The 12,428-nt window shown below is 37.2% G+C and overlaps 1 protein-coding gene across 1 annotated transcript in view; it reads left to right on the top strand.

Annotated features, from left to right (window-relative positions):
- UVSSA (UV stimulated scaffold protein A) overlaps positions 1-12,428 on the top strand; it is a 64,665-nt gene that overhangs the window by 10,989 nt on the left and 41,248 nt on the right. Inside the window, exon 7 of the mRNA XM_009285440.2 lies at positions 445-573. Within this exon, the coding sequence (XP_009283715.1) occupies positions 445-573 (129 nt within the window). The remainder of the gene's footprint in view (positions 1-444; positions 574-12,428) is intronic.

Genomic DNA, 12,428 nt, shown 5'->3' with positions numbered 1-12,428 from the left:
CTACAGAGTTTTTGTGGGCGCTCTCAGTTGGGGGTATTCTCCCCAGTCATACTTTTTTTTTTTTTTTAAAGATATAGTAAAATGGGGCTTCTTTGCAAAGGGTTAAAGTAAAACACAGCTCATTTTTGTCAGACATGTCTGTACCAGAAAAACAGCATGTCCTTTCTGTCAGTTGATATTACTGCTCAGGAGCCTCATGCATGGAATTTGGCCTATAGAAGGACACTCTCAGGAGATTTTTATACCAGCTGTTCATTCTTTATTTTTAGTAGTTGCCATTAGCTTTTATGTTCTAGGTAGAAAAAGAAGTGGCTTCACTAATTGTTACTTGTAAAATAAAGGAATTTGTGACAATGTTGTTTCATTAATTATGCAGGAAAACTGAAAATGGTTTTTGGCTCAGCTGCCTAGAAAAAAGAATAACAATGATTTCTTGCTTTGCAGTTATTTACCAGAGCAGGGATAAATGATGATCGGCTAAGATGTGCCATTGATCTCAAGAATAAATTGGAAACTGCTATGAAGAAATACAAGGAAATGAACATTTCCTTTAAAGCGAGAAAAAGAAAAGTGGTGAGTTTCTTAAAATTCTGTTTTACTAGAGGGGACCATTAGTAATGCTTAGCTTGTATTCAAAAAATGCACTTTCTCTTAAGCCTTAATCTGGGAAACTTTTCAACACAAGTTTTATTGAAAAGTACACTAATTCGGCTGGCTGTAGCTTCACTCAAGGAAGTTGCACTGAACACCTGTAAAGTATGCCAGGGGCCTGGTTATTAGACAAAACCATGTAAGGCAGCACTGTTGTCCTTTAGGATAGGGAAGTGGTTAAGTTCAGATTTTATTTACTCTTAGTTTCTTCATGTGTAATGCTATGTCCTCAGCTTCTTCTGTGCATATTTCTCAGTAAACACTGTATTACTCGTGTTCTTTTACAACTTGCTAAACTATGCTAGTGTCTCACAATTCAGGAAAATCCTGTCTCTGCTTCGGAGCATTTACTCTCTCTAGTGAGCATGTAATGTGACTGAGGATATCTTGAAAGTATTAGTTGTTATATAAAGCTTTAAAGTGTCAAAATATATTTCACAAAGACAGTTTTTGTGAAATAGGTAAAACTTGCGAATAAACAGAGGCTGAAAGATCAAATACTTTATTCAGATCCAAAAAGGAGTCTATGGCTTGTTTATGTAGCTAAAAAGCAGAGCTGCATAATACTCATTTCTGTTGGTTGCAATGAAACAAAATTACTGTATAGCTTGACATGAAAATAAGTGTTTTGGGTTGGGGTCCAGAGTAAAGTTTGGTTTATGACAGGATTGTAAGAATTTGATCTGGACATTATACCTTGGACTAAATTGTGGTAGCCTCGTTTAGCCATGACTGAGTGTTGTAGACTTTGCTTTCATTGTGCAAATGAAGCTTTATCAAGATAAATCTGGTTCATCACCTTAATACCTACTGATGTACCACACCAGTCAAAAATGCCAACTCTGAATGAAAAGTACTGAAAGACTGTCTTGTCAGAGGTTTTTTTTTCTCCAGTGAAATATGTGTGCTACCTTTATGCAACCAGCTATGAAGGAATCCAGACATCTGCTGTCATTCCTGCCATTTGCTTGACAGGACTTCATTTGCTGCAGCTCTGCATGGAATATTGGTTGCTATATTTCTTGAAAGATATAAAGGACATTCAAGCCTTGATTTTTGTGTGTGTGTGCGTGCATGTGTATGTATTTAAAGTGGTATTGTTACCACTTCTGGAGATTGATCAATGCTATCTATATAAGGTTTGAAAGCTCATAAATTCCATCGTTAGAAGGAAAAAAAAAAAGGAAAATACATAGCAGTGCTCACAAAGAATCCATTCAAAATGAAGCAATGCAGATTGAGGTATTAACTTAGGCATTGAAAACAATATATAATTATTCCTAGGGTTTTTCTCCAGTGGAAAATACCCAAATTTAGTGTTAGTGCTGAGTTACTTTAAATTTATAACCTGAACACAGGGAGCTTTGTACTGCAGAAGGAAACTGTATAAATTATCTTTTATGCCCGTGTAAAATGACTTGGTTGAAATGTAAAAACACGGTAAAATGACAGTCTGATAGAACAAAATAAACAGCATCTCTTAGACTGTGATTATTAAATCCCCATCTGCCAAATATTTACATGTCAGCATGTGAAACAAACACTACACACAGCTCCTCTAATTCAGCATTGCTGCTTGTGTTGTGTGTTGTTACTTCTGTCTGTACGCCCTTGCGTCATTGGAACTATAGTTCTTGCCATGCCAAAGTTTTGCTATCTTCTGTATCTTTAGATCCAAGAGAAGAAGTACTGATAGTCTGTCCTTCAAAGCACTGGCTCACAGCCATCCTGCCCCGACAGAGCTCGGTGCATCACGGATGTTACTTGTTAGCACATGGAGTCAGTGAGCGCTGTACCTGCTCGTGTGGAGATGAGCACAACTAGAGTGAAGGGGAGCATTTAGTGAGCAGAGAGAGAGAATGTAAATAAAGTGTCTGAGTGCAGAGGGTCCCATGTAAATTGTCTGGTTTGTAGTTGGTCTGTGACATCTCTACGTTTGCCAGTTTTCCTGGCAACTAGTGACTGCAATTTGAGGTACCTGTGGTGTTAGCTGGAGAACATGAAGGTGAATTGTTTGTGTACTTGCTCATTTTGAGTGTAATTATGATCCTGCACCAAGGCAAGCCTTACCTTCAGGGAGAAAGTGGTTTTATTTTATCTGCAAATATAAAACAGAACAATAGGGACTTGGAAACTTGGCTGAGGACTTGGGCTTGCCCAGTCAACTCAGACTTTCTGGTTTTTCTTTGTGCTTATTCTCCATGCTTCTGTGGTCTCTCATTTTCCCCTCTTTTCATCTGTTCTATTCTGTGTTTTGTTTTTGTTCTGTCCGGGGATGGGGGGAGTAAAGGCTTTACCCATCCTCAAATTGAGATCAAGAAAGTTGATAAAGGGAAGGGTTTAGTGAGAGACAGTGAAACTGGAGATTTGTCAGTATGAACTCTACTGTATCTCTCAATCCCGCAGAGATTGAAGTTGCCACTTGAAAGAGGGACGGTCCTGGAGTCCCTTACCATTGCCACGAGTCATTGGTACTCTAGTTTAGCTGAGCAGTTATACATGCACATGGCTGAGATGCAAATAAGGAGTATATATTTGGCGTAATTCTTGATGCTATTGCTCAATATGAATGTACCAGCAATGTAGCTGGATGTAAATTACATTGTGAGGAAGAAGTTGGTGGTTACCTGGACTGCCTTCACAGAAGAATTATTTGGTTGGTGCAGGAAGGTGTCTGCTTTTGGCAATCCTCACTATTGCCTCCATGCTTTCCATTGTTTCTCGCTTCATCTTTCAGATGACGGAGCACTAGTCTGCAAGGCAGCATCCTTAGGCAATCAGAGCACGTTAGAAAATTAGCACAAATTATTTTCTCTGAAATTTTTTTGCCTTCATCTTTATTGAAAAATGTAAAAGCCCCACTGCTTTGCAAACTACAGAGGAACTTTCTGTAGGTTTATGGAACTTCTCCTATACAAAGTCACTTGAAGGAAAGCACAGAACTTTAAGGCAAAGTGTTTCACTGTATAAAATGGTTTATAGTGACATGAGATATAACCACTTCTTTCTTTTCTCCTCCATGATAGTGAAGAATTCAAACCATCAGAAAGCCTTAATTATAAGGAGGGCCGTCATTTTTACGTAACACTTAAACCCTGCCAACACAAGCAGGCTATGGCACCATTCTGCTCATACCTCTCAGGAGCTGTGGGAGGAGGGAAAAGAACGACAAAGGTTATCCTTTGACTGTCTAGAAACAAATCCCTTGCAGCAGATTTTATAAATGTTAATATATCCCAGCTGCCCAGAGCACGCATTCCTTCTTCCCATTGCTGTGCCCCCAGCAGATCAGAAGTCATCAAGACATTTCTTCCTGAGCTGTTACATTTCAAAGAGGTGGTGGGGGATGGACAAAAAATGACAGTCTTACCGTGTTGGTCAAAAGCAAATGAGTTTTTGTGTGCTTACACAAGTTAAGTTCACTGTAGTTAAATACTTGTTTGAGGTGTGAATCGGGTGTTGATTTCTGATAGGAAATGTATTTTGAGAGTATAAACAAGAGTTTTGAAATCCATTTTTCTGTGAATCTGAGTTTTAGCTGAATCTAGGGGAGGAGGGCAGAAGCTGTAAAAGGGCTTTTGTTTCACGGTACCTGGATGCTCGGACATCTCCCTTTCTTTCTCTGAATGCCTGCTCGGGATAATTTCAGTGCCCAGTAGAGGGAGTGCATACTGCATGCTCGACATTTTTTCTCTATGCCACCTTTATCCAAAGCCAGTCATCATCTCAGTCTGTGTTTGCAGGTAAACTTACACCAAAAGCAATACACCAGAGACACTTCGAGTTAATTATTGACTCTATTTAGATGAATTATTATAGAAGTACAATTGTAATTATTGGCCGAGATTGGTGTTTAAATAGAAATTCCTGTTTCCAGAGGTTTAATTCTTTTGTAGGAATAACTTGCTTATGGCTAAAATGTTCCTTTAAAAATATTTTTTGCTGGTTAGAAATAGTTTCGTTTGTTAATGTCTTCCTCCTTTTCTTAAAATACTAGATCTTTATTTTTTTTCTTGTTCGGTGTCTGATTTGCAGCTGATTAGGTGCAAATGATCTTGCAATTTTAGAAGTGGTGAGAGGACAAGTGTGTACTGTATTTTAAATCATGCACACTAGCTTTCACTCACATCATTTCCATAAAGGATTATCCATTAGGATAATACTTGAAGTCCTCACATTATTAATAGAAAGGTAACTCATTAGCTATATTTTGTACACTGAGAGTATATTTATCTCTTATGTAATTACCTTTGGGAAGCCGTAAAAGGTTTACTACTGAGGCTGGCTAAAACTCGGACAGATAGAAGCTAGTAGGGATTATGATGTGAGAAACATCCCGCTCATTTGTCTGTCGGCAGAGCGATCGTTTAACAGGCCTAATACATTTTGAATTTTTAATTTCAAGTTCTATTAACAACCAGGGAGATACAGTTTTTCATTAACGGTCCTCATTACTTTTTGTTTCACCTTTTCTTATCTTCTGTCGAATCTAAGCGTGTGCTTGGATCTTGACTTATTCGTGTACTTAATTTTATCCATGTGAAAACATCTGGTTGAATTCAATAATGCCATTAATAATTAGATTTGGAGAAGGCTTGTCCTTGTGTTGTCCAGAACCTGATCTGATCCCTAAACCTTACTGCAATACAAGTCAGATTTTTTCTGAAAGAATAACGTCAGAAAATTGTTACAAATTATATTTACAAGTTAAATATTTGCTGGTTATAATTTAGTCTTAAAATATTTTAATACATAAAAGATTAAAATTTTAATATGTAATAAACTAAGCTAAGAGCTCTACCAATTACTTGGCAGCAAGACTATTGCTGATTTTTTTTTTTTCATATCTTCAACTACAGCTTTGCATTTTATCAATGCTAATGAGTTATTTCTACCTAATCATTTTGTACCTTTATAACCAGCTCTCTTGTAAGTCTGTCTTTTAGTTAAGTTAGTGCCTGCTTTAAAAAAAAAAAAAAGTCGCACTTGAATTTTAGATCAGAAGCAAAGGCTGTATTGTTTTCTCTTTCTTTCTGTAGAAAGAAATAGAGAATCCAGTCCAGCTGACTGCTTTCTGCTTTCTGTAACAGCTTCTTGTACTCACATCCTCCTTTTTTTTCCTCTTTTCTTCATTTTAGAGAAATTGTTTCGGGGGGGGGGGATAAGTAACTGTCCTTAGTGGTCCCTCGCCATGCCTGAACCCACATCTGCTAAAACATACTCAGACCAAGGAGCAAGAGAGATGCCTTTGTAAAAGAAGTCTTTTCCCCAGGTGATGCTTTTAAATTGCACGCAAACAAAACCCCTAACTTTTAACAAAGTTGCCCTTTGAAAACCAGAAGCGTTTAATGTTGAGATTTGAATAGTAACTTGATGTTGATTATTAGTATGTTTTCTAAAACTTAAGAGAAATACAGGAACGTTTGATAATTAAATCAGCATTACACCTAAAGATGTCCTTTATCAGTTTGTATACATCATCAGCATGTAATGTGTTCAGAATAAATAAAGTTTAATAATGTTTGTATGGACAAAGTAGTAGCCCAGGCAACATTTTGAATTATTTTTTTGTCTAGCTAAGATTTATCAAAAAAGCCAGGTAAATCATGACTGCAAAAGTAAACACAAAATATTAAATAAGTCAGATACTTAAGCTTCCTTTTCCCTCCTTCCCCATGTTAGCCATCATATGATAATTATTTCTATCTGTGAAACGTCTCTTTTGTAATAGCTTTTCAGCTAAAAGAGCTTTTCAGGTTTCTTAAGACTTATCAGGATGTAGGACTGATATATAACAAAACATTGTAAAATTAACCCTCAGAACAGTACTCTCTTGTTCAAGTGTCTAATCAGCTAGTGTGATGGTTTTGGTGGTTTTTTTCTTTTCGAGAGCTGAATGTTGCTGTGGTATATTTTATGCTTTGCACTGGCTATGCAGCCCGCTGCTGTTACAAAGTTATTAAAAATATCTTGTTATGCAGATCTAGCCATGAATTCTTAAAGTTGTCACTGTGACGACCTCTGATCCCTATCTGATTCGCAGGTCGCACAATGCAATTTGGAGCTCTTCTAATAGAGTGTAAAATAAAGTAGGATGTCTCTATCATCAAGTTAACCCTTATGTTAAGTATTTAAGTTTTTCAGGCCAAAGGGTCATCTCCCTTGATTCATCTATGAATACTGAGCAGTGTGTTCTCGGTAGGTAGCAGATAGAAATTTGCTTCCTGCTTTTTATCCATCTTGTGTTACAAGGGGAAGCAGTATATGGAAGTCAATTGAATATATTAGTGAGGTTTATAAAGGTATTATGTGTATTTATAAAAATGGAAAAGGAAGAAAATTTTCAGGCTTGGAACACATACTCATGCATTTAAATTTAGTTAATGCAGTAATGTTACAGTAAATGTATTCACATCTAATGGTATCTTTGTGCCTAAAATCCCCAATCAGGAATATATGTAAGGTTATGTGTGTCTTGCATAGGATATTTTGTTGACTTGTTGCCTGTAATAAATTAGGTTTCTTTAATTGAGATGTATATTTATCTGTTAAAAATACAGCATCTGGAATAATTTTTAACAAATGTGTAGTTCAGATTCATTCATAAATGTGATCACTAAAGTAAGCTGCAATTTAGTTACTGATTTTACAGCATATGTGTGTGCAGACTATATCCTGAGGCAGGGGCATATACACATTGGTGGTGGACACAAAGTTTTAGTAGCATGAGTTAGATCGGGTCTAAGTGATAGGTGGTAACCCATCAAATGCAGTAGGCCTTTTTTGCACGAGTGAGTGCTAATGGGAATCTTGTTATATCACATTTTAGATGAAAATCACATTTCCTAAAATTTCATAAAGAAAATTACTAGTAATGAGATCCCCCCCCCCAGCTCTAAAGTTTAGCTTTTATCATGTATAGGCCTCTGAATCATAAAAAAATTAAATAATTCAAAATATTGCCTAAGATATTTCAAGGGATCATAGGAATACTGTTCGTCATCTCATAGATAACTTGGACTAGCTGAAAAGCACTGGAAAACGTAAAGACTTCTCTGTAGAGGGGGAAAGAGAGAGGTATTTTTGGTTGACCTTTGAGTTATCAGACCATAAAACAACTTTTTGGTCCAGAAATGGATACAGCCAGTCCTGGACCTCACTACAGCCTTAAATAATGGCTTTAAACAATTTCATCTGGACTGGTGTGCAGGGAGCAAGCACTGTGTAGAGGAAAATGGTTAGTCCAGAAAGATGAAGGGAGGGGTAGATCAGGTATAGTGGCTGTTCAGGGTAACGCTTGTAACCTTGACAGTGGCTATATGACAGCTGCTTTCTTCTTTAGTGACAAAAATGAGGGTTTTCCTTCTGCTTTTAGGAATGGGAAATATCTTGGGAACTCTGCTGTGGGTACGTTCCTATCTGAGCATGGACTCTGAATGTGATTTCACGTCACTTGGCTTGTAGCTTTGCTGGCTTCATCACACCTCAGCCTTCGAACCTGCAAACCTTTCCTTTTATGTTAGGATGAATGAAAAACTGAGTAGGCACTTTACGGAGTTTCCTTACTCATGGTTATCTATGAGTTAAGAAGAAACCAAGTTTGGTTTTCAAGGCACAGGTAATGTGTGCAACACTATTTTATGCTTGCCTCTTCTTCTGTTAAAATTATTTAATCCATTCTACAATTTCTGAAACATTAAAAATTAAATTCTACCAGGTATTTCTTAGTGTGTTACGTAGTTACCAGATCTACTTCTTAGCAGGCAGGTTTTTTGTACAGGTTGCTGTTGTACTACTTGTGGGAGCTGAACAGGGAAGCAGCTTATATATTTCGGTAGTGATTTTATGGTTGGCTTAAAGATGTTCTAAACACGAGCAGCAATCAAAAGGGGTAGTCCTGTCTGTTTCCTCCCCTGATGATTCCTAGTGCCTCCCTTGTACCAGCGATAGAGCTGCTGTTGCAGCAGGGGCCTGAACTGACTGGAACCTAATCCAGAGAAGATGATTTCAGTAGCAGCATTAAACTCAGATAGTGAGACTGTCCCTTTCAGTAACTGAATAAACTCGGGTAATGCAGATCCGATTATGAAGGTCAATCTTTACTTAATCAGAGGACTCAAATTGATGGAGTGATAGATGATTAGCTCATCTCCCAGTGTGAATGAAAACCTGGATGAAAAAAACATACCAGATACTACTGTTACAATATATTCTTTTTTACTGTGTAATATGATGTAGTGCCTGAAGTATATACAGTAACTGCATGGCAGAAGTACATTCCTGTACTTTTAAAAGTAAGATGTAACCTTTATTTTTGTATAAATATCACACAGAGACATTTAAGGGACTAACACTACAGTCACTTTTGATAAAACAAATGAAATATAGGTATCAAATATAGGTGGTCAGCATAAGTTTTGTAGGAGGGTTTTTTTTATGTTGGGGAACTTTATTAGCTTTAATAATGAAGGGTAGCAGACTTCTGTTTTAGCTCTCTGGGATGCATGGAAAGGAAAGGCATTGTTAGACTTGGAGATCTTTGGTAGTTTAAATAAAACTGTTACACCTCCCCTGAATGTGGTATTTATTTTATGAAAAATTTGGATTATGCAAGATAACTTTGCCTTTTTAATGTACTTTAAGGTTTAAGAATATTTATGCAACCAAGTACTGTTGATTCTGGTGGATGGTAAGAGCCCAAGTAGTGAGGTACGAAAACACATCTGAGGATACATCTTGAGTCATTACTGCTAAAGAAGTACTAAACTTGCCTTGCAATATCTTCCTGAGATAATAGTTTTGTTAAATGCACCAGTTTTCCAGACTACCTTTATTTGCTGTCCTCTATGAAACTGTAAATGCACATGCTAGTCCATTGGGTATATTGGACATACTAGCTTCTTCTGAACAATGATTCATTAAGATCCAAGGTTTTTTGAATTGTCTCATACCTTAAGACCTACTGGTCTTTTTGAGTAAATTTTTGCTGCTTTTCATTAAAATCCCTCCTAAGCTTATCTGGGACCTTGAGCCTGCTATGGTCCAGAGATGCAGTAGCTAGTAACACAGAGTGATACAGGTTTTGTGCAATGTGCCTCGCCGCTATTGACCTCCCAATGCACATATCCAAGCTCTGTTTATCACCGGGTGGAATGCAGAGGGCTTTGGCACAAGTCCTGAGTAAACCTCAAGCTTGCACCTCCAGGACTGTGACAATACTCACAGACTATGGCTCTCGTACATTGCTTTGAAGAAAAACTGGTTCATTGGGTAGTTTGTTGCTAAAGCAATTTGGAGCAAGGTACGCTGGCTCTCCAGCATTGTACTTAGGCTAACTGTTGGGCTGGAACCCTTTAGGCATTTTTACTGATTTCTGGAAATGATGAAGTAGTGTGAAAAGTGCATTCCTAAGTAAAAGTCAGACTGTCCAAGTAGCCCATGTGCTGTGAGCAACTACAAATAGAATGAATGGTGATACTTTTACTGGTAAACATAAAACGTGATTTGCCTGGACCACATATCTAATTTGCAGTCATCTAGGTTTGAATTTATGCTTAAATCACGGAGCAAAGGGGAGGGAGTGTGTGTGGGAGGTCCCTATAAATATAGCTCTTTTAGCAGTTTATGTTTTCCTTGTGTTGCACACAGGAAAACTCAGGCACGGTTCTGAAATCTGTCAAAATGCCAGCATTTATTTCCTTTTCATCCTGTGTTGGATAATATAAAAGGATGGAGAAGGAGGAACTTGTAAAAGTCCGTACATGTAAGATACACTGTTTGACTATTCAGTTTCTGTTACTGGCACTGAAGAAATTATTTTTACCCCGTCAGTGTTTGCTTACGTAGAATATCCCCAAACTTCATTTAAGATGACTGAAGCCTGTTTTGTGTTGCGGTCGAATAAAAAATGTATTTGCTTAAGGTTGCCCCTTTAGCTAGGTTCTGCGGTGATAAATATTCTGGTTCCCTAACCAAAGTCTTCTGCCTCTAGAAAAATATTTATTTGGCTTTGAGTAGATGCACATGAGATATTGGCATGGTGGAATAATTTGCAAGATCTTCCAGTGAGGGTATTAGCATATAAATAGCAGATGCAATGACGACCATCACAGCTGAGTACATTTAATTTTTAGTTTATAAGATAGAATGGGTTTTTAAATGCATAGCCATCAAGCCTGCTGAAAGACAAATGAAGTTTAGAGTTCACTTGTCTGAGGATGCCTTACATCATTTTTTTTTTTTTTTTAAAAAGGGAAACAGACACGCATAAAACTGAACAAAAGTGATTTCTTGGGTGAAAAGTAATTGAGATTGCAAACCAAGTTAATTAGACCATGCAAAATTTATTTAATGGTCCCAGCTGTAGTTTGCGAGTGGTGTTTTAGTAAGTAGATATGACTTCTTCATGTGCTATCTTTTCTCTTCCTTCTTTTTCTAAAATAGTCAGTAAATGCTGTACATCTAGTCCTATAAACTGATTGCATTGTATATTTCAGTCATTTTATTGATTGCTTTAATTATGATTGCGGAGGCTCAGGTTTTTAAATCCTCTTAACAGAATGTAGTAATCAATTTGTGTAAAACTGGGAAAAGGACCAAAGGCTTTTCTTTACATCTTTCCAAGAGTTGTGTGGTGGGTGGAGGGTTTTTTTGCATTTATTACTGGTTGGGACGGATGAGCAAGGCATTTAACTGGAGTGTGGTTGTGCTGAGCTACACTAACAGCTGGAGGCTCTTGGGGTGTTGGCTCCAAAGTAAAAGATGCAATTGCATTTCTACTGGCATCCAATATTTGTTTTCAGTATTGTTAACAAGATGGAGACTGATAGGGAAACATCTGTTTTGTTCAAGTTTTTTTAATGAGTTAGGAAGCAAATGGTTTGATTTACTTGTCTAGCTGGAAAAGTCAGCACTATTTTAAGTTTTTAATGAAAATTAGGAGAATTGAGGAGGCATTGTTCTAACCCTGATTACAATGAAAATAATGCATGTATATTTTTTGCATTTTTTTACTGTATTCTCATATGCAAATAAGTTCAGGGAATTTTCCAAGAATCTGGAAATTGTCTAGCTAAATCCTATTTCCTCTCACAGTGAGATACCTAGTCAGGAATGCTACGGTGTTAACAACAAACCCACATAGTTTCGCAAAACCATGATTCATTTAGATAGATGAATAAATAAATAAATGTCAGCGTTATAGAGCAGGTTAACACTGAATGGAAAAACTTTTCCCGCGCCGTGGTGCAAGGAGCCTCTGATGTCTGGGCATCTGTTTGGTCTCCCTTCAGGTGGACCATCCTCTAGCGACAGAGAGAAGGTAGTTCACCCTTCGTCTCTGGTAAGACTGCCAAACTGTGTTAGTGACTTGCCTCGTATCGCCTGATAATTAGAATGGATTTGAGAACAGGACCTTTTTTCCCATGTTCTTTGACAGGTTATTGAGAAACAAGCAGTTGCGTGACTACTTATCTTACAGGTATTTAATTCTGTACACTACAAGAAAAGCTTTACATCGTAGTATTTATCATTTGAGCTTATACTTCCCTTCAGATATGGCATACTGCTTGTTTTTATCATAGTCTCATTTTTCTTGTTTGCAAGTACCTAACCACTCATTCCTAAAAGATTATAATGTACTAATTCTGCCACTCAAAATGTTGTCTTAAATATTTATTTCTTCTGATTTAATTGTGGATTGTTGAGTTCTTTCTTTTTTAATTGACTGAAGAAGTTTACCTCTAGTGGAAAAGTAGATCATAGGTGGCTGAACTTTC

Source organism: Aptenodytes forsteri, unplaced genomic scaffold (assembly GCF_000699145.1).
Source record: "Aptenodytes forsteri isolate BGI_AS27 unplaced genomic scaffold, ASM69914v1 Scaffold88, whole genome shotgun sequence".
Classification (NCBI taxonomy): domain Eukaryota; kingdom Metazoa; phylum Chordata; class Aves; order Sphenisciformes; family Spheniscidae; genus Aptenodytes; species Aptenodytes forsteri.
Note: the sequence above shows the minus strand (reverse complement) of the source record. Positions and strands in the feature narration are given on the sequence as shown.